A 22,060-nucleotide genomic window follows, 5' to 3' on the forward strand; every position below is an offset into this window, starting at 1 on the left:
TACGTCCAATCAGAGTTAGCATCCCTAGGATAGGAAGGGTAGAGGTCTGAGGCCTGTGAATGCAGCAGCAGTTGAGTATGTTTTAATATTAAATTACATTTAAATAAAACCTGCCTCGTGGTGGTGAAAACTAAAAGTTACATAAATTAAAAACAAAAAAATCTACTCGAAGAACATGGCCTAACAGAAGTCAAAAGTAAAACTTACCTGTAGTGCTGCCCAGAGAAACAGATCTGGGAGACAGAACTTGGAGGAGCAGCGGTGCCACTTAGCATTGGGAGGATTGAAAGGTAAGTATGTTGGTAAATACACATACCTTGCAGTTTAAAATTAAGACCCAGGCATGACGAGCACCCCACAGGAAGTAAGTGTGATAAACAGGAAGTGCACACTAGATGCAAGACTTTATTGTAGATGTAGGTATAAATGATAAACGGTAGACCTATTTGCATACTGTATAATAAGTTAAGACAAAGGATTGAATTGCAAAAAATATAGTATACACAATTTGGAATGCACACAAATGTAGAATATACACACCAACTTAGAAAATAATAATAGGATTCGGCAGAGTCAACATGGATTTATGAAAGGGAAATCATGTTTGACAAACCTATTGGAGTTCTTTGAGGATGTAACTAGTAGAATAGATAAGGGGGAACCAGTGGATGTGGTGAATTTGGATTTTCAGAAGGCATTCGATAAGGTCCCACACAGGAGGTTGGTGAACAAAGTTAGAGCACATGGAATTGGGGGTAATATACTGGCATGGATTGAGAATTGGTTAACAGACAGAAAACAGAGAGTAGGAATAAATGGGCGTTTTTCAAGTTGGCAGACTGTGACTAGTGGGGTACTGCAGGGATCAGTGCTTGGGCCCCAGCTATTCACAATATATATGAATGATTTGGATGAGGGGACCAAATGTAATATTTCCATGTTTGCTGATGACACAAAACTAGGTGGGATTGTGAGTTGTGAGGAGGATGCAAAAAGGCTTCAAGGGGATATAGACAGGCTAAGTGAGTGGGCAAGAACATGGCAGATGGAATATAATGTGGAAAAATGTGAAGTTATCCAATTTGGTAGGAAAAACAGAAATGCAGAGTATTTTTTATATGGTGAGAGATTGGGAAATGTTGATGTTCAAAAGGGACCTGGGTGTCCTTGTACATGAGTCACTGAAAGCTAACATGCAGGTGCAGCAAGCACCTGGAAGGCAAATGGTATGTTGGCCTTTATTACAAGAGGATTTGAGTACAGGAGTAAAGATGTCTTACTGCAATTATATAGAGCTTTGGTGAGACCGCACCTGGAGTATTGTGTACAATTTTGGACTCCTTACCTAAGAAAGGATATACTTGCCATAGAGGGAGTGCAACGAAGGTTCACCAGACTGATTCCTGGGCTGGCGGGATTGTTGTATGAGGAGAGATTGAGTAGACTAGGCCTGTATTCTCTAGAGTTTAGAAGAATGAGAGGTGATTTCATTGAAACATACAAAATTCTTACAGGGCTCGACCGGGTAGATGCAGGGAGGATGTTTACCCTGGCTGGAGAGTCTAGAACCAGGGGTCACAGTCTCAGAATAAGGGGTAGGTCATTTAGGACTGAGATGAGGAGAAATTTCTTCACTCAGGGTGGTGAATCTTTGGAATTCTCTACCCCAGAGGGCTGTGGAGGCTCAGTCATTGAGTACATTCAAAACAGAGATCAATAGATTTCTAGATATTGAAGGCATCAAGGGATATGGGAATAATGCAGGAAAATAGCGTTGAGGTAGAAGATCAGCCATGATCTTGTTGAATGGCAGAGCAGACTTGAGCCGGATGGCCTACTCCTGCTTCTATTTGTTATGTTCTTATCTATTATCAATTTTACATCTGTGCTTATTTCCTGGTAATTTTGAGGACAGAATGTATGACTTTAAATGATGTCTACGCACCCTAGTCTATAGGGCCAGGGTGTGCAGATGTAATTAAGTTCCCCTTTTAAAGTCATACATTATAAATTCCTGTGTCCACATTTGTATTGGAAACTGCCTATATAAACTTGTCATGCTGTAATTGCACCCTCCCATCAGCAGTTTCCATTATAACTACAGAGACAGGGAAAACCTGACCCAAAGTCTGCGTAAATATAAGATTTTTGATAAGATACTAGTTGATCTCTCATGGCATTGCACACGGTAAGTTGGAGAATTTGGCCTTTCTCTTACTTGCCTCTTCTGCCTTGTGTTTTGGGGAAAGGAGCCTACAATGCTGTCAGCTGCATTTGGGTTGGGAGTTATGGCAAAAGTCTCTCGACATCCCCTCTCCCAAACACTTGTGCTCACCCCGCCCCCCCCCCAATCCATTTGTTCCATTGTTGCTCTTACTCCTTTACGTACTCTCTACCCATTCCTCTTCCTTCCAGACTGTCACTCCCATCGCTACCTCTGCCTCTTCTTTGAACCACCCACTCAACCCTTTGATCCTCCCCTTTGCTCCGATGTGACTCACTGCACCCTTAACCCAGCATCCACTTCTCCTACTTGCTTTTCCCAAGGACAAATGGTGACAGGTCAGAAGCCCGCTCACCCTCAATCAGTTTCCCTCCTACCGATTTCCTTATCTGTTTCTCTCAAAGAGCTTTGTTTGCTTTAAAAGTTCAGCTTGTCTTTTTTAAAAGCAATGAAATTCGAATGAGGAAAGAAGCTGTCTGACTGCCTTTCTCTTTGTCTCTCCCTCTATTTGTGTCTCTGTCTTTTGTCTGTCTCCCGCTCCCTTCTAACAGTGTTAGAAGTTAGAGATTAGAATCTCTGTTTGACGTTGTGCTTTTCTAACTCAACAAAATAGATGAGATAATTAGCTGGCTTCAAAATTCAGCTGCTTTTTTTGAATATTGAAGTAACATTACATAAAGCATACTTATTTCCTTCTCTGTCAAGTCTCTCTTTCACTTTTTAAAGTTCATAGAACACAAAACAAAGGCTACTACTGGTATGTAGAGAGAACTTTCACTCTCACTCACAAACTTTCTAGTTTAATAAAAAAACACTGTGAATTTTACTGCAGTAAAGCTTTGAAATTGACCCTAAAGCTTTTCTTCAAATAACTGCAAAACCTCTACGCAGAAAGTGCTAGAAGCTAAAGAAAAGATCATTCTTCAGTTTGGCGGTATTGATGAATCCTGGGCAATTATGTACATTGGGCAATCCAAATTCAGCTCCCGATATTGCAATTCCAGGCAAAAATATCAACTCCAAGCCTTTGCTTTTGCGAGATGATGGGGTCTTTAAGTAAAAATTTTTATTAAAGGCATTAAATGACACAAAAGATAATTGTGTTGATAAAATTAATCATGTTATTGTGAAACATATAATGTTTTGAATTTTTTATTTTCGTTAAACCCTTAATTTGGATATGAGAAATTTGAGCTACTGAGGGAAAAATCGGCAAATGAAATTTGTTTTCAGAAGACATCTCGAGCATTGTGGAAACCCAGTAGCTGGATTGAACAATCAGGGTGATGAGTTTACCTAAGGATTTTCCATTATAAATGTGGATATTGGAATTTATAATGGGAAAAGTTGATACAAAAAATGTGGCAAAAACGTGACACCAGGAATTCAGGTGGCGCAGACAGGAAGTGTCCAGAGACATAGGATTTTTAATATAGATATAGATACATACACAATATACACACATGCTTAGCTGATCATCTCTAAACTACCAGGTGGTAACCCTGAAGTGTTGCCTAAGCACTCAAAAGGAACAGATCTGAAGAGTTGGTGTTCAGAGGCAGCAATGGTTTGTACCAAGCCTGAGGTCTTATTTCTTTAATACCAAGGTTGGGACTGTTCCATAACCTTCTCAAGGGTGCACAGAGGATTTTCCGAAGGACTTTGCTGTGGCTGGTCCAGTGTAAACCACATCTTATCAACCAGATCTGGAAATATTTATCTTTCACAGTCAATACTAAGTGAGTTGTTTAAGACCCAGGCATAATAATGTTGTAGGTCATCACAAAGTATTGTACTTTTATGAACTGGATAAATAGCTGAGAAACCAATAAGTGTGCACAATTCTATGTGTTTTAAAGAGAAGTTTGTGTAGAACTCTTTCTGATATGACCTCATGAATAAATTACAGTAATGAAGGGTGACTGAAAACTATGGATAATTGTACACATCTCCCCCTTTATATCATTTATGATTATGTGACTGTTCAATAGACTATACTTCTTGCTTGTCTGGGAGAAAGATTTCCTCTGTGCTATGTGTAGCAAAATTATAAACTTTTTTTAATAATGCATTTATGAATTTGCTATACACTGCACAGGAGAAATACTCTTGAGGACGTGAGTAGGATAACTGCATTAAAGAGCAAGTTGCGGCTTCAATGGAAAAAGTAAATTCTAATGTGTCGGATTGATCAAGTTAGTACAAGGCATTAGATATTGTAAGAGTGTTGTATGTATGGTCTAATCTTAATTTAAAGATACTTAATTAAATTCTCTGATGATTCAAATTTATAGAATCGTGAAATTCTGCAGCACGGAAGGAGGCCATTTGGCCATCGTGCCTTCGCTATTCTCTGAAAGAGCTAAGTCTCATTCCCCTGCATTTATTTCATACACTTCAAAATTTTTCTTTTTTGAATATTTACCTACTTTCTCTTTTAAACCTATCATAGATTCATAGAATTATATAGAATTTACAGCAAAGAAACAGGCCATTCAGACCAACTGGTCTATGCCAGTGCTTATGCTCCACATGAGCCTCCTCCCACCCTATTTCATCTAACCCTATTTGCAAATCCTTCTGTTCCTTTCTCCCTCATGTACTTATCTAGGTTCCCCTTAAAGGCATCTAAGGCTATACGCCTCAATTACTCCTTGTGGTAGCAAGTTCCACATACTAACCACTCTATGGTTAAAGAAGTTTCTCTTGAATTCTTTATTGGATTTATTAGTGACTATCTTATATTTATGGTCCCTAGTTTTTGAAACATCTTCTCTACGTCTACCCTATCAAACCCCTTCGTAATTTTAACGACCTCTATTAGATCACCCCTCAGTCTTTTTTTTAGAGAAAAGAGCCCCAGCCTGTTCAGTCTTGCCTGAGAGGAAAACCTCTCAGTTCTGGTATCATCCTTGTAAATCTTTTTTGCACCTTCTCCAGTGCCTCTATATCCTTTTTATGATATGGAGATCAGAACTGTACATCGTATTCTTAAGTGTGGTCTAACCAAGGTTCTATACAAGTTTAATTATAACTTCCCTGCTTCTCATAAATAAAAACAGAAAATGCTGGAAATACTCAGCAAGTCAGGCAGCACCTGTGGAGAAAGAAACAGAGTTAATGTTTCAGGTCGATGACCCTTGGTCAGAACTGGAAAAAGTTGAAGATTAAACAGAAGAGTAAACAATTTTTAAGCAAGTACAGAGCCAGGGAAAGTGGGGGGGGGGGGGGGGAGGATGGGGAGGGGAGGCACTCCTGCCCTCCACCTATCAGAGACCTTCCCTTTTGTTCTTTCCTCCCTGCCCCCACCCCCACTTTCCCTGGCTTTGTAATTGCTTAAAAATTGTTTAATCGTCAACTTTTTCCAGTTCTGACGAAGGGTTGTCGACCAGAAACATTGGGCTCGATTTTGGCGTCGGGTTTCCGGCGGGTTTCCAGCGGGGGGGCCCCCGAAAATCCCGATATCCGGTCACGTGACCGGATCGCGACGAAATCCCGGCCACTTCCGGGTACCGCGCTGACGTGCGGGGCTGCGCGCACAAGCCCCGCTGGTGGGAATCCCGCAGGCAATTAAAGCCAGCGGGGTTCCACTTGAGAGTACTTACCTTGCTTGTTGAGGTCAGTTAATGAGCTGAATCAGCTGTCAAAAGAGGAAGTGTGGGATTTTAGGTTCAAGGCAGTGAGTTTCCCACACTGGGGGAAACAGTCTCCCTCCAACCAGGCATGTTGCAGCCAGCAGCCTGTGGCAGGTGCCAAGGTGCACTCCACGGGGGAGAGCCCTCACCCACGCAGGAGACCACCGCGTCACATAGGGCAACCCCTGCCCCCCACCACCCCCCGCCAAGCCAGAGGACAGACCGACACGAAACCGCAGCCCCAGTCCGAGGAACCACCCACCTACCCTGCACAACCCCTCAGACCAACACCTGCCAGATGGGTGGTGTGTGGACACCCTCGGAGGACGAACAGCATGACCAGCCCCAGCAGCCTCGCAGTCCACGCCGTCCACCGCAGAGACGTGGAGCCCCCCAACACGGTGTTGTTGCACGCCCACCTGCACAGCAGGAGGGAGGGCTACCGCAGAGAGAGACGCATCGCAGAGGGCACTACCCTCGCCACAGGGTCCACAGACTGAGGCGCAGCTCCCCGGACCTCTCCGAGCAGCAGTGCACAGGGAGGCGCAGATTCGCTCGACATGTAGTCGTGGAGATCTGCAGCCTCTTTCATGCCGAGCTGCTCCTGGCTGGCCCCAGCACCAACTGCTTACCTGTCGCTGTCAAAGTCACCACTGCCCTCCACACCTTCTCCTCCGCATCCTTCCAGGGTGCAGCCGGCTACACCGCCGATGTCTCTCAGTCGTCTGCGCGGACGAGCCCTGCAAATACACCTGCACCTACTCTGCAGTAACACGATCGGTGGCATCAGTGGTGGGTCCTCATAGTGATACCCAGGAGCGGGCATTATTGGACACAGCGGACAGGATTCACGGAGACGTGGCAGTGGTGGTGTCAATATAATGTGTGCTGTTTGTTGCTCTGAAATTCAATATAGGTAACACCCATGACAAACCCTCAGACACCCTTGTGCACCCCCTTCATGCTCACGACACGTTTGCCTTACGCTGCCTACTGCACATATGTGATGCATGCCCTGTGGCTGCAGCACAGGTGGTGGCAGGTTGAGTGAGGCTGGCCGTGAGGGAGATGCACGAGAGGGTGAGTATGGGATGGAGCAATGAGATTGTATGAGGATTGGGTTGCGTGTTAGTGGCAGGATGAGTACTGGCGAGGTGAGTAGGTGAAGGTAAGATGAGGATGGGGTTTGAGTGGGTATGAAGGGTGATGCGACAGAGTAGTGTTGGCAGTGCCGAAGGAGATGTGGGGTGGGGGCAGTGATGTGGCAGACGGAGTGTAGGGGAAAGACTTCGTGTTCTCACTGTGGCTGACCTACTGCGGTCATTGCAGCGCCTCCTGCACTGTATGCAGGTGGGCCATATGTTGGTGGCGCAGGTGACCCCCTCTGCCACCTCGAGCCAGGCCTTCTTGGTGGCAGAGGCAGGCCGCTTCCTCCCGACCGCCGGGTGGAAGATCTGTGTCCTCCTCCTCCTCCTCACCCCATCTGATGATACCTGGGGTGAGGCATCATTAAACTGGGAGCAGCCTTCCCCCTGGGCTGCTCCATGCTGCAATTTGTTCCATTGGTTGCAGCATCTGTCAGTGGAGGACTGCCCCTTTAACTAGAGAGCCTCCAGCTGACAGATCGTACTGCGCATGTGCAGCCCGCCCGACGCGCAGGCCAGCGCCGCGGACCCCGGAGGATCAGGTAATTGATTCCTATTAGTGTGTTGCCTGCTACGATCGCGAGGGCAACCCACTAATTTCTCCGAGCGTGTTGACCACGCCCCCGAAACCCAACCCGCCGGAAACCCGCAGGCCTGCTAAAATCAGGCCCATTAACTCTGTTTCTTTCTCCACAGATGCTGCCTGACTTGCTGAGTATTTCCAGCATTTTCTGTTTTTATTTCAGATTTCCAGCATTCGCAGTATTTTGCTTTTGGTTCCCTGCTTTTCAATTCTATTCCTTGAGAAATGATTCTGTTCCCACTACTTTTTCTGTTAGCATATTCCATTGATTGAAAACCCTCTGCATTAAATAAAAGTTCTCTCCTAACCTTTCCCTTCATTCTTTTGGTGATTTTAAATTTATGCCTTCTAATTAACAACTCTGACTTACGGAAATATTTTTTTCTCATTTACCTTATCAAAACTTCATAACGTTGAACACATTTATCATTCTCCTCTTAACCTTTTATAGACTGAAAAAGTCTGTTTCTCTAATCACTGCTCACAGCTAAAGCCTCTCATCTCTGGTGAATTTCTTTGCATCCTTGGCACAGCCATGGCATTCTTCCTAAACTAAGGCGCCTAAAACCTGGGCAATATTCTAACAGTGGCCTAACCAATAATTTTTTCAGCGGTACATTCCCAATTTGCCGTGTTATTTACGATGCTTAATTCAATTGATTGGTTAATTCAACTTTCTTATCTGGAGTAGACTGTTTCAAATGTTTCGAACCTGAAATTTTCCTTTTTAATAGGTGCTTTTCAATTTTTGGGATAATTCAGTGTTAGGAGTTGTAAAATTACCAGCATGTTAATTTAAACTATTTGAACCAATTTTATTTTTGTTGCAGTTGCTTTCATATTTGTTTACAGTAATTTTATTTTCTGTTGTAGCTGTGAAGAAAGGATGGGCTAAACGTGGGCACACCCATTGGCAAGATGGGAACGGCATCTTCGCTGATTGGTCCAAATGAAGTAATTGAGGACACAGATGGCGGTGGAGGGGAAGCTTGTGAGATTCCAGTGGAAGTCAAACCCAAGGCCAGACTGTTGCGTAGCTCATTTAGGCGAGGTCCTCGTGTAATTGGCGCAAGCTTTAAATCAACAGCTTCAGTTGACCTTGAATACGCTGCAGAATATGAAAGACTAAAAAAAGAATATGAAATCTTTCGAGTCAGTAAAAATAATGAGATTACCTCCATGCAGAAAAAAGAAACAAAGCTTGACAAGGAAAATAAAAGGCTGAGGGCAGAACTTCAGGTAAGAACTTAACTGCTCAAAGAAAGACGTGGGTTGGATGGTGCAGTGAGTTAACACACTGTCATTACATGTTCCAATTTGAATCCAGGTTAGAATGATGGAATGTCAGTCTCCTTTCTTTCCTAGTTGTAATGGAACCTACATAAAGTGAATTTGAGCAGTTCCAGCCTGGATTACAAGTGGACACAAGAAAATTACTCAGATTCAGCACCAATTGCAGATTGCAAGTGGACACCAGAAAATTGCCCAGATTCAGCACAAATTGCCACTAAATAAAGATAGTCACAAGAATAGATGGTGTGGAAATTAAATAATCACTGGTGCAATAGAGGAGGTACTGGTCCAATTGTCGAGGCAGACATATTTGTTTCGCTTTACTTTGTAAGAAGCACACACATTTTCATCAACCCACTGTTTGGCATTTTCAGCAGCATGGGTACATCAGCTCACAATTGATTGCAGCTGCTGCAGTGGCATGAGAAATCTGGACAAAGTCTCCAGTCTATAATTACTGACTCGCATTTGCCACATTTATATAGAGCACTTTTGTAATGTATCCTGGCAACAACTACAGAATTTCATCTGGATTTCTACATTCCCAACCAATTGCCACATAAACAACTCTGATGTACCTACTGTTGCTCCATTGTCCGCTGATCTGAAGCTGCTTGAACTTGCACTGTAAAGTATCACAGCTTGGCTCTTCTGTGCGTGCGCTGAAATCTCCAATGATACATTATAGCGTGTGTCGTTTTACTATGTTAAAAGCACTATATAAATGCAAGTTGAGTCAATTGACATCGTAGCAGCAGAACGAGCAGCGCAGAGGGCACCCAAAAAAGTATATTTTTTTGCTCCAAAAGTGGACCATTAGCAATATTTTGATGTAAAGGAAAGCTGTCTCTGGTTTGACTCGAGTTCAAAAGAGCACCCCTCTGCACCAGTGTAAAATTTAAATTTCTCAGAACAATCAACCGTATGAATCCTCTGAGTGAGATTGGCAGTTACAGTCATTTTGTGCTGTAGACTTGTTTCATGGAGGATTTGTGCAATTGTCAGAGAGAGATAGTGAGTGAGCAGAAGACTTCCATCTCCGCTGTCTTGCCTGGACATGTCCAGGACCCAGAAGTCAAAGGACACTGTTTTAACGCACTGCATGACCTAAATACCCTTACATGTTCGTATTTCAATATTCATGAATCCAATTTATAAAGCTTGTACCATCTCGATTTAACTCTGTACAGTACCATGGTTTTGAACCTTTTAATGTCGCAAGCTATGGCTTTTAATATGGATAAATTATAAAATTTTTCTACAGGATGAATAAAATAGCTTTCATTATTACAATTGACAATCTGAAATGAAACAGGGAAAAAGTAACAAGCTGCCATTGTGATCTAATGTAAAGTTTAATCAATATAAAGCTTTCTGCTTCAAAAATGCAGGGACATACACAAAAATTTAAACAAGAAATATACACACAAATTCATCAATCCTTTACCTATATAAACTTTTTAATAGTGAATTATAAATGTATCAGTGTCTACGGCGTGGATTTAGTGCCTTAGGCAAATCAGTGAAGGACATTGGTGTGATTGGTTCATATGCCCTTATGTTGTCCGATGGTGCTAAAACCACATCATAGTCAGTGTTAATCCTTTGTGTGTATTTGTAATCCCATTTATTTTCAATGGGAGAAGAAAATAATGATGTGACCTTATAATAAATTAAATAGTTCCGTGTACTTTTTAAAATGGAAAATGTCAATTTCATCCAAAACCACATAAAAGAAGAAAAAAAAAGACATTACGAAACTGTCACCACGTTGTTTTACGAGGTGTCAGCCATAGCTCAGTGGGTAGCATTCTCGCCTCTGAGACAGAAGGTTGTAGGTTCAAGTCCCACTCCAGAAACATGAGCACAAAAATCTAGGCTGACACTCCAGTTCAGCACTGAGGGAGTACTGCACTGTATGCTGTATTTTGGATGAGACGTTAAACCGAGGTCCCGTCTGCCCCCTCAGGTGGATGTAAAAGATCCCATGGTACTATATCAAAGAAGAGCAGGGGAGTTCACCCTGGTGTCCTGGCCAATTTTTAGCCCCCAACCAACATCAGAATCAGATAATCTGGTCATTAGCTCATTGCTGTTTGTGGGACCGTGCTGTGTGCAAAATTGGCTGCCACGTTTCCTAAGTTACAACAGTGACTACATTTCAAAAAGTACTTAAGTGACTGTAAAGTGCTTTGAGATGCTGTGAAAGGTGCAATATAAATGCAAGTCTTTCTCACACACATTGCAGAATGACTTTATAGATTTCTCTGTAATAACTTCCCATGCACAGATTGGACACAAAACCTGGGACCTTCCTGGTCGGTGTGGCTCTTCTGCTTCCTGGATAAACTTGCTGAGCCATCGGGAATGCTTTGTTCGGATGGTTAACTCGTGACACTGTATCTTACAGGCACTCCAGAAAACCTACCAGAAAATACTTCGAGAAAAGGAAGGTGCCCTTGAGGCAAAATACCAGGCCATGGAGAGAGCTGCTGCATTTGAGCACGACAGGGATAAAGTAAAAAGGCAGTTTAAGGTAAAAGCAAACAACAAACCCCAGGTCTTAAGGAAATTTCTGGTTCAGAAGATTTAAAAAAAAAACTGGCTAGTGTATCAATAACACATCCGAGTTCTTCAATGTACAGTAAAATAATGTTGTGGTGAATTTACACCATTGCATTCTTAGGCAGCTTTTTAGGTCATATTGTGGGTGTGATCTGCCCCAGGCAGCCAGTCACTTGTTTCAATGCCTGGCTGCCTGACATTGATTGTATTTCTTCACTTTAGAGCTGGGGCACCAGATGGAGTGCCATAAAGTAGCAGTGATTTCCATTAGGAACAAAAAACTGACATTGGTCAACTTGGCTTTGACAATCTACATTTTAATCTTAGAGCAACATTGAGCAGGAACGTGAGAGGTGAAAACCCACCCTCCTGAGTAAAGAGCGTTGTAGGGGAACAAATTACTCTGATGGTGTAGAAAGGCAAAGTTTAGCTTTTACTTTCAAATATTATGTTGTGGTATTTTCTTCTGTTTATGTAACATCTCATGAATTGAATGAAATCTGAAAAATACTGCAAAGTAGTCCAATTACTATTTGAAACAGGTTACTTTTGTTTTTCTCAATCTTCATAGGTATTTAGAGATGCAAATTTGCCCTGTACCCATTCAGGCTTCAATCTGTTTGATCACTGTGAAATTTTTGAAGCCTTCTTGCAACCTGAGTTTATACACTAAATCGTGATTATTTTTATATCTTTCACATTCTTTCTTCCCTGTATTTTGTTATATTTACTTGGGGGAGGTAGGATTATTTAACTCATGGACATTTCCACAACCGTTGATATCGCTATGTTATAAATTGAAGGTAATGGTGAAATGTATACAAATCTCTGTGTTAGTTGTAAACAAGGCACTGTTTTATTTCAGATTTTCAGAGAAACTAAGGAAAAGGAGATTCAAGACCTATTGCGAGCTAAACGTGAGTTAGAAGCTAAGCTTCAGAGGCTGCAGGCTCAGGGGATTCAAGTGTTTGATCCAGCAGACTCTGACTCTGATGACAACCATACTGATGTCACGGGTAAGACTGTAATACACTTATTTAATCTCTCTGTATCTTCTCTCTTTTTCCTTCTTTACCTCCTCAAATACATAAGCTCATAGTTTAATCGCTGTCCGTCCAGAAGTCTCTTGTTACAGCTTTGGAAACAAAGTTCCTGGGGGACTGGGTGGTGAAGTGGGATAAATCTCCAGTGCCTGCATCCATATCTGGTCCACACTGCATAGATGAAAGTGTCCTCTGGCTATAAAGGTCTTGTGTGAAATCAATTTAGGTAGCTTCAACTTACTCTCCAAGGACATGAGCCCACAATAAAAACTCCCTCTGATTTTCTATGTATTCCATTTGTTAAAGCTGCGGGCACACAGCAAGATGGCAGCCCACATTCTGTGCATTGGGATTAAGGGGGACAGGTTGTGCTGAAGCTGTTGCAGCATGCACAGATGGAAGAGAAACTTGTAGGGGGGGTTGGCGATTGATGCTGGGGTCTGGCAGCACTCGCAAGAGGAGGTGAGAGGGGCGGGTGTCCGTCGATTGGTGAATATACACCAATGTGGAGAAAAATAGCTGCTTTGTATACATATGCAAACTGAAACAATAGCAGTTGAATTTGCCTACAGATTTACACAGAGTAAATCGAGACTTGAGGATATAAGAACTTTGTCCCAGTGTTTATTTTTACCCGGTCACTTAATAACCAATGCAAACAGTTATAATAGATTTTGAATATTCATATTCTTGGAGGGTGGAACATAAATAAATTCTTCAAATCTATCGTAATGTGCTCACTTTGATATGCTATGAATGAACTTAAAAATGTTTGTGATGGTTAAAGAGTTCATAAGTGTCAGTATTTCTGTGTCTGACTTTTTTTCATTCTTTCTTCTTGTTATAATTAAATGATGCCATTTGGTAAATATTCTACTTTGTTATTCCTGCCAGAACTGTTCTCTATAATTTATAGCTGAGCCCTGAATTATGCTGTGGGACAGCTCCATGAATCCTTTGGCCGCTGGTTCATCATCTCATTTCGCTTACTACTTCTGTCTCTGTTCAAAATTTAAAGTAGCAGAAAATGACATCTATATGCTCATTTCATATATGAACATGTAAATGTAGTTTTCTGCTACTTTAAATTTTTGAAAGGATATTTATTTCTGATTTAAAAACTGAGATTTAAAAAAATTCTTAATGTGACAGTAGCAGAAGGCAGAGATGATGGGTGAGGAAAAGTTAGTTAGGCAGGAGTGGCAGGGATTCAGGAACATACCCGCAAATGTTTACTCGCAGGACTTCAATTTTCATACCAAGCTGGTATAGTACGTTCATACCAAACGTTATTAATTTGTAAGTACCTTCTTTTGGTGCTGCAAGCATGACATTAAATTATGAGGGGCACAGATAGGATGGATACTAAGGAGCTTTTTCCCTTCGTTGAGGGTTCTATAACAAGGGGACATAGATTCAAGGTAAAAGGCGGGAGGTTTAGAGGGGATTTGAGAAAGAACTTTTTCACCCAGAGGGTGGTTGGAGTCTGGAACTCACTGACTGAAAGGGTTGTGGAGGCAGGAACCCTCACAACATTCAAGAAGCATTTGGATGAGCACTTGAAATGCCATAGCATACAAGGCTACGGACCAAATGCTGGAATATGGGATTAGAGTAGACAGGGCTTGATGGCCGGCGCGGACACGATGGACCGAAGGGCCTCTATCCGTGCTGTATAACTCTAACTCTAACTCTAATTAAACTGGTGACTGGGTATGGCAACTTTAAAAGTTTCCCTTTTTGTTCTGTTGAAATCGGACTTTATGTTTCAATTATTTTATTAGTTGTGCCTCCTTAAAGCTTGATGCTAACTGTCTGCCCTCTTTCTGTCTTTCAGCTACAGGCACTCAGTGTGAGTACTGGAGTGGTGGGATCCTGGGAAGTGAGCCATCTATGGGCAGCATGATACAGCTTCAGCAGACATTCCGAGGTCCAGAGTTTGCACAAAGTTCAATAGATGTAGAAGGACCTTTTGCCAATGTTAACCGAGGTAAGCTATTAATTACTAGTATTGTGGTTTTCCATTTGTTTCTTAACATTTAAATATAATGGCCCGGTGCTCTGAAGTTTTAGTTTACAAGTGTGCTGTGCTCAGCGAGGCAGGATGTAGGTTCTTGCCTGTGATTTCCTTGTTTGGTGAGTTCCCAGTACGTGCTAGCTCATCTGAACAGGCACGGAGAAAATATGATGGAGCTGGTTTTTAAAGCTGCATAAGTTTGGAATTAAGTCACTCAACTCTTCCTCCAACTTGTTTTGGAGGAGGTGGGAGAAATAAATTGTACCGAGGAAAGCGAGTAAGTTAGAGTTTTAGCATGAAACAAATCAGCATACATCATTTTAACTTGATTTTTTTTTATTTGTTCATGGGATGTGGGCGTCTCTGGTGAGGCCGGCATTTATTGCCCATCCCTAATTGCCCTTGAGAAGGTGGTGGTGAGCCTCCTTCTTGAACCGCTGCAGTCTGTGTGGTGAAGGTTCTCCCACAGTGCTGTTAGGAAGGGAGTTCCAGGATTTTGACCCAGCGACGATGAAGGAACGGCGATATATTTCCAAGTCAGGATGGTGTGTGACTTGGAGGGGAACGTGCAGGTGGTGTTGTTCCCAAGTGCCTGCTGCTCTTGTCCTTCGAGGTGGTAGAAGTCGCGGCTTTGGGAGGTGCTGTCGAAGAAGCCTTGTTGAGTTGCTGCAGTGCATCCTGTGGATGGTACACACTGCAGCCACAGTGCGCCGGTGGTGAAGGGAGTGAATGTTTAGGGTGGTGGATGGGGTGCCAATCAAGCGGGCTGCTTTGTCCTGGATGGTGTCGAGCTTGTGTGTTGGAGCTGCACTCATCCAGGCAAGTGGAGAGTATTCCATCACACTCCTGACTTGTGCCTTGTAGATGGTGGAAAGGCTTTGGGAAGTCAGGAGGTGAGTCACTCGCCACAGAATACCCAGCCTCTGACCTGCTCTTGTAGTCACAGTATTTATATGGCTGGTCCAGTTAAGTTTCTGGTCAATGGTGACCCCCAGGATTTTGATGGTGGGGGATTCGGCGATGGTAATGCCGTTGAATGTCAAGGGGAGGTGGTCATTGCCTGGCACTTGTGTGGCGCGAATGTTACTTGCCACTTATCAGCCCAAGCCTGGATGTTGTCCAGGTCTTGCTGCATGTGGGCTCGGACTGCTTCATTATCTGAGGGGTTGCGAATGGAACTGAACACTGTGCAATCATCAGCGAACATCCCCATTTCTGACCTAATTGATATTGCGCATTAGTCTAAAATGGAGCATAAGTTTTAATGTGTGTTATTTTTGCACTAGTAATATAATTATTAATAAAAAGGCTAAAATGGGTGAATAGTGGTATGTGTGAATCGGTGAATCATGAACGGATTTTTATCACTCCACCATTGGTGCTGTGCCTCCAGCTGCCTAGGCCCTAAGCTCTGGAATTCCCTCCCTGAACCTCTTCGCCTCTCTACCTCTCTCTCCTCTTTTAAGACGCTCATTAAAACATACCTCTCACCTGTTCTAATATCTCTGTGGTTTAGTGTCAAATTTTCTTTGCTAACACTCCTGTGAAGCGCCTTGGGACCTATTACTACGTTAAAGGTGCTATATAAATGCAAGTTGGTGTTGTTTACGAGCTGGTTGATTTAATTCCGTTCACTTTTTCCAGATGACTGGGATGCTGCTATGGCTAGCCTGCTGCAGGTCACACCATTTCTTCCTCAGTCCCTTTGGAGCCATACAGTACGCTGTTATCTTATGAATACTGCAGACACACAGCCGGAAGTGGACTTATTCCTCAGAGTAAGGCAACAATTATCTGTCATTAGTTAAGTAACTTATTTGTCGATCGGCTGAAAGGATTAGGTACTGGGTCTCCCTTGCTGACTCGGTGGCTAAACATTAAATGTTACTGAACCGTACAGACTGAGAAGGCTTTGTTTTTGTCCCTGATCTGTGCTCAGTGTCCCAAGGCTAGGGAAGGGAAAAATTGGTCAAGGTCCCTTTGCTTGATTACATGACCTGTGCTGGAAAGTGTAGTGCATGGATAATAGGTGAGGACAGGATAGAGTTCATCTGTGATGATGGGATTGAAACTAATTTCCCCCCTTCCTAGCCTGGAGTGTGGTGGTCGATTGCAGCACCCCACCACTGCTGAAATTGGCAAACTCAGCACAAATCAGGGACTGAATATGGGTCCACCCTGCCCTGTGTGGATCAGTGCCATTCTAGGTAGTGGAAACTCTAACTTCCAGGGATCCTCAGTTTTTAATTTAAAAAAAAATACAATCCAGTGACAAATCTTTTAAATGGATCTATGAACAGTATACTTCCTGTTGGTTGAATACCCTTCTAGCACTTCATGTCCAGGCTCACATGTAAATAATGTCCATTGGGAGAGGTTCTGGAAGACTCTTCCCACCTGCATGACCACAATTTACCAAACATCTTAAGTCAAAAAATGCATGCTTACAGTCCAGTGGCCTAAGTGCTATTTTTATTGAAGTTTTAAAAGTTGTGGCTACTCCATGACCAAGTAGAAAAAACGTTCTATAACCTACCAAATGTTATCTGTTTTTAATATAACGGGTCATTTGCTGTCTTTTCTATGTTTGTTTCTGTGTCTCTCTCTTTTTTGGTGGTTTGTATATTCGGTGGCCTTTTAGGTAACACCTCTCTGTCTGCACACTGTGATTGCCGTGGCAACGGGCAGTAGGAAAGACTATCTGTAATCACCAGGCATTGTTCTGTGATTTATAAATGCGAAGGATTCGAGGATTTCATTTCCACAACATTCACCTGAGGAAGGAGGAAGCCTCCGAAAGCTTGTGAATTTCAAATAAAATTGTTGGACTATAACTTAGTGTTGTAAAATTGTTTACAATTGTAATGAGTGAGGCAGTTTTCTCACTTACAGGTGGATGTAATTTAGGGGCATTGGAAGTACAAGTAAATAATGTAATATGAATATGTATTAATTTGGTGGTCCAAAAAAGCACTTGTGCTACTGAATATAATTGGAGTTTGCTGCCAATAGTGTAAAGATTTGCAATTCTCTCACATTGACACAGACATGTAAGAAAACAATAATGTTCAGACCAATATCTTCGAGCCCTTGAGAATTATAATCCTCTTCCTACATCACTAGTTGTAACTTGCATTATTGAAAGAAGAGTAGAGGAGTTCTTCTGTTCTTCTGGTTCTTTGGCCAACATTTATCCCTCAACCAACATCTAAAACAAATTATCTGGTCATTTATTTCATTACTAGTTGAGGGACCTTGCTGTGCACAAATTGGCTGCCATGTTTCCTACATTACAATAGTGACTATACTTTAAAAGTACTTCATTGGCTGTAAAGCATTTTGGAATATCCTGATGTCGTGAAAGGTGCTATATAAATGCAAAGTCTTGTCTTTTTACTATCCTATTTTGAGGAATGTAGTTTTTGGGAGGGGTACATGTTGGAAAATGTAGAAACCAAGCCTTCAGCCCTTGGGGATAAAAAGATCAGGCTATAACACTCTGTCTTATGTAGAAGTGTTTAGGACACAAGAATGCCATTGGCAGAACTTCCATAGCATAAACAATGTGGCTTACATGCTTTTGGAGTCACAGACGCCATCCTACAACTCATCCGCTTCATCCTGGATCACAATGTCTTTACCTTCGATAACCAGTTCTTTACCCAAACACACGGAACAGCCATGGGGACCAAATTCGCACCCCAATACGCCAACATTTTCATGCACAAGTTCGAGGATGGATTTTGTTTCATGCCTCCAGAGGCAAATCACCTTTGGTGGTAAAAGTAAATGGCTGCAGGTTTTGTTCTGGGTGAGAGTCTTCCTCACTCATGGATTAAATTCTGTAGTTTACAGATCCTCAAATGAGTGCTATCAATTTCTGGTTTGAAGTCTTGATTTTATTATAATGTGTATCTTCTGTTGCTTGTAGGAGTACTTACCAAAGCTGCAAATTATGTGCGAGAGTCTTGGGCACTTTTTTCTTATAGTACAATTCCCAGTGGAAAGTTCAAGTCAGTACTTATCAGAGAGGAGGCGAGAGATTGAGAAAAGCTCCTTGTGTCTTTTCCTTCTAGGTTCTTCTTTACCTAGGTAAGGAGATTTCAGCACCACAATATGGGGTAGAAATTGTGATTGATTCTATTCTCACTTGAGTGCTTAGCTCACTCATACCAAATTCCTCTTGATGTTATGTTAACACAGGCATTAACCCGCTTATTTTAAAGTTTGAGGCCTGCGTTAAAATAGTGCAGCGAGAGATTTGATATGAGTGTATTCAACATTTGTATGAGAATAGCACTGATTGTAATTTCTTCCCTTATGTGTGAAATTTGCATGTGTAATATCTATCTTATTAAAAATCTTATATCTGCACACGTTTCCTGTATGCACTTGACTTCCTGTTATGTTTTGTCACATTTTTGTGTCAACTTTTTACCATTATAAATTCCTTTGTTTACTTTTACAATGGATTTTCTTATGTAAACTCAGTACTCTGTGATTGCACAAACTGCCCACCGGGCTCCCACAAATTGCTCATAATGCTTTCTGAATTTTTTTTCTTTGAATTTTTTTTCCTCAGCAACTGAAATTTCTGATGTCAAAGATAAGCACTTAAACAAAAATTCAAAAAATTACATACTTCACGAAAACATAATTAAATATATCCATTGAAATTTTTTGTGTCTTTTTAATGCCTTCATTAACATTTTCATTTGAAAGACTCAGCCTCTCCCAAAAGCAAGGGCTTGGACTTAATATTTTTGCTCAGAGTTGTGATTTTGTGAGCTGAATTTGGACTGTGCAGTCTGAGCATGCGCAGTGTACCTAATTTCTTGAGAGGCCTCAGTATTGGTCCATCAGCTGTATTGATGCAATATTTTCTTCAGCTTCTGCCACTTAACTGCTTAGTAGCTTTTCTTCAAATAATTTTGAAAACAAGAGGATGAGTTGCAAAAGCTTTATTGAGGTAAAATTTATGTTATTTTTTGTTTAAAAAAACAGATAGGTGTCTGTGTCTCTGGCCCAAGAGAGGGAGACTGGGGTGAGGGAGGGCAGTGGGGGCGGGGGCGTTGGTTGGCGGGGTTGCGGCAGCGGTGGGGAGGGAGGAGACAGACAGAGTCTTCATGTTAGTTCAATTTTCAAAAAAAATGCACCAGTTGAATTTGAAACCAGCTAACTAACCCACCTAGATTTAGTTGACTGTTAGAAAAGGTCATTGGCAATTATTACTTAAATTTATGTGACGAGATTCTAATTGCTAACACCTATGAGAGAGTGAGACATGGAGAGAAAGGCAGTCTTTGCCATTCCTCATTCTAAATTGATTGTTTCAAAATTGTTTTTTTTAAAAATCAGCTGATGGGGAGGGACAGTTGTGGGGGAGTGAAGGAGAGAAACAGGTAGAGGGTGAGGGTGATTTTTTTGCCTCTTGCCACCCATTTTTGAGGGGCGAAAGTGGTAGTTGGGGGGGAGGGCGGGATGAAAGAGACAAGCGACAACTAATCAAATGGCAGGAGATCATCAAGGGGTTGAGCAGGTAGTTCAAAGGGGAAGAGGTAGTGAGGGGATGATAGGATGGGAAAGAGATAGTGGGAATGTGAGAGAAACTAAAAAGTAGCAGAGACAGGTAAGAGCGAGACCATGTTCTCTGACCTACTGTGTGCAATGCTACTGGAGATCCACTGTTAATATATTAATAATTTTGCGTTTGCGCACGTTTCCTGTAAACATTTTTCATTTTAAATTCCTATGTCTGCATTTATAATGGAAACTTGTCACCCTGTAATTGTACCCTCCTGCTAGTGAAGGCAGTTCAATGCCACTTCTGGTTGGAAAGCGTAATTATAGCATTACAAGTTTACATGGGCAGTTTTAATTACAAATGTGGACGTAGGAATTTATATTGCAAATATATAAAAATAAAGACAGAATATATGACTTTGAAGTGGGGACTGAATTACATCAATGTGCCCTGGTCTAATTATCTCCCACCCTATAACACTTCTACACCTGAGGGCTACATTTGATTTTAACCCCATGTGCAATGGTGTGTGTGTATATTTTTATATATACACATACTCAAAGCAACTGCCTTTTGTATCATTCAGTACATTTAGGGACGGTTCCATTTAATGAATGCAAGTCTCATTATGAAATAGAAATTTGAAAATTATGGTATTTGCTGTCTCGTTTCTTAGTGTAACCATATGTCAAGAACCAATGAATAGGGAAACTATTCATCGAGTGATTCAGTTGATGGTTTACATAGTTGGGCCATTTCTTGCAATTGTACAGTATTCACTTTTATTTTAACATTTTGTCTGTAAAATGCAGAAATACACCGTGGAAACTAAATGTTAAAGCACACTTTTATAATGTGTGGTTTGTCCTGCGGAGAGTAGTTATTTTTCCTTGTTCAGCATCCTCTACAACATGTAGGAGAAAACCAGAACTTGGGCTTACTTAGATAGTGGAGGATGTTTTCATTCCAATCTGAGGGAAGCCTCAGACTACAGATTTTCTTACTTTTTAATGAAGTGTCACAACACTCTTGGGATGGAATTACACTGCACACAGCCATATACTAATATCTGTAAGAACAATTCCACCATATGTTTGAATTCGACCCAGAAGGAGTATTCCAGGGCTGTTGATGCACAATGTATAATGATGCTGAGACATAGTCGTTGTTTCCTGCCCTCGTTTATAAATAACCCTGCACTGTTGTGTTTAATGTAAGGTGTATGGAAGAGGACTGTGAAGAAAGTTTCCTGAAGAATGCTGAGACCAGACCTTTGGTAATATACCACAGAATGGAGGAGAACAGTGACAGTTCAGATAAAGCACTCCAAATGATTGGCAAAGTATCTGATGCAAACCATTCCCAAAAAGCAAAGGTAGTATGTGGGATCATATGCACTAATTGAAGAATCATCGTGTTCATTCTGCTTTGGCCTTTTTAACTTATTCATTACATGATGTCATTTTGAAGTCTCCTGCTACTGCTCACAGTCACTTTGATTTTTTTTTGGCTTTCAAGATAAGGAACAATAGTGATTGTGTTCATTTGTCAACTGGGGTGTATTTTGACCTTTCAGCTTAACTGGAAAAAATATCAGTCTGGACAGCAGTAGGTGCTGCAATTATCATCTGTGTCCCCAAACTAGAGAAGGAAAAAGTCAACTAGGGTTCCTCTTCTATCCAATAATCCCTGTGTGGACATTGAGGACAGGTTTGGACTTAGTTGTGATGCCGTCCATGTGTCCCCCATGATAGCTTACTGACACTCAGTATGGATTCATACATGAAGGTATCCAAAGGATACGGTGTTCATGGAGCTGCACCCCAGGAGTCACTGCCTCCAGTAAAGAAGGGGTGAAAAAGGGGGAAACAAACTTAAAGGTTTTGACCCATATAAACTTTTAAATGTAGTGAGGATTAAGCTTGGGCAGAATTGTTTTATACCTATACTGTCTGGCTTGTCTCAATGGTGGTTCATTTAGAAAAGCTTTATCGATAGAAAAGAGCCCTGGTAGACCACAATGAAAAACAA

The 22,060-nt window shown here is 41.8% G+C and overlaps 1 protein-coding gene across 3 annotated transcripts in view; it reads left to right on the plus strand.

The window, feature by feature from the left end:
- The window catches only part of nphp3 (nephronophthisis 3), an 83,607-nt gene that overhangs the window by 2,652 nt on the left and 58,895 nt on the right, over positions 1-22,060 (plus strand). For all 3 annotated transcript variants that reach the window (XM_068001799.1, XM_068001797.1, XM_068001798.1), the window contains exons 2-8: positions 8,461-8,826; positions 11,291-11,416; positions 12,311-12,461; positions 14,326-14,478; positions 16,150-16,283; positions 18,437-18,597; positions 21,248-21,404. In XM_068001799.1, the coding sequence (XP_067857900.1) occupies positions 8,506-8,826; positions 11,291-11,416; positions 12,311-12,461; positions 14,326-14,478; positions 16,150-16,283; positions 18,437-18,597; positions 21,248-21,404 (1,203 nt within the window). In that variant the 5' untranslated portion in view covers positions 8,461-8,505. The remainder of the gene's footprint in view (positions 1-8,460; positions 8,827-11,290; positions 11,417-12,310; positions 12,462-14,325; positions 14,479-16,149; positions 16,284-18,436; positions 18,598-21,247; positions 21,405-22,060) is intronic.

This window comes from Heptranchias perlo, chromosome 2 (genome assembly GCF_035084215.1).
Source record: "Heptranchias perlo isolate sHepPer1 chromosome 2, sHepPer1.hap1, whole genome shotgun sequence".
Taxonomy (NCBI): domain Eukaryota; kingdom Metazoa; phylum Chordata; class Chondrichthyes; order Hexanchiformes; family Hexanchidae; genus Heptranchias; species Heptranchias perlo.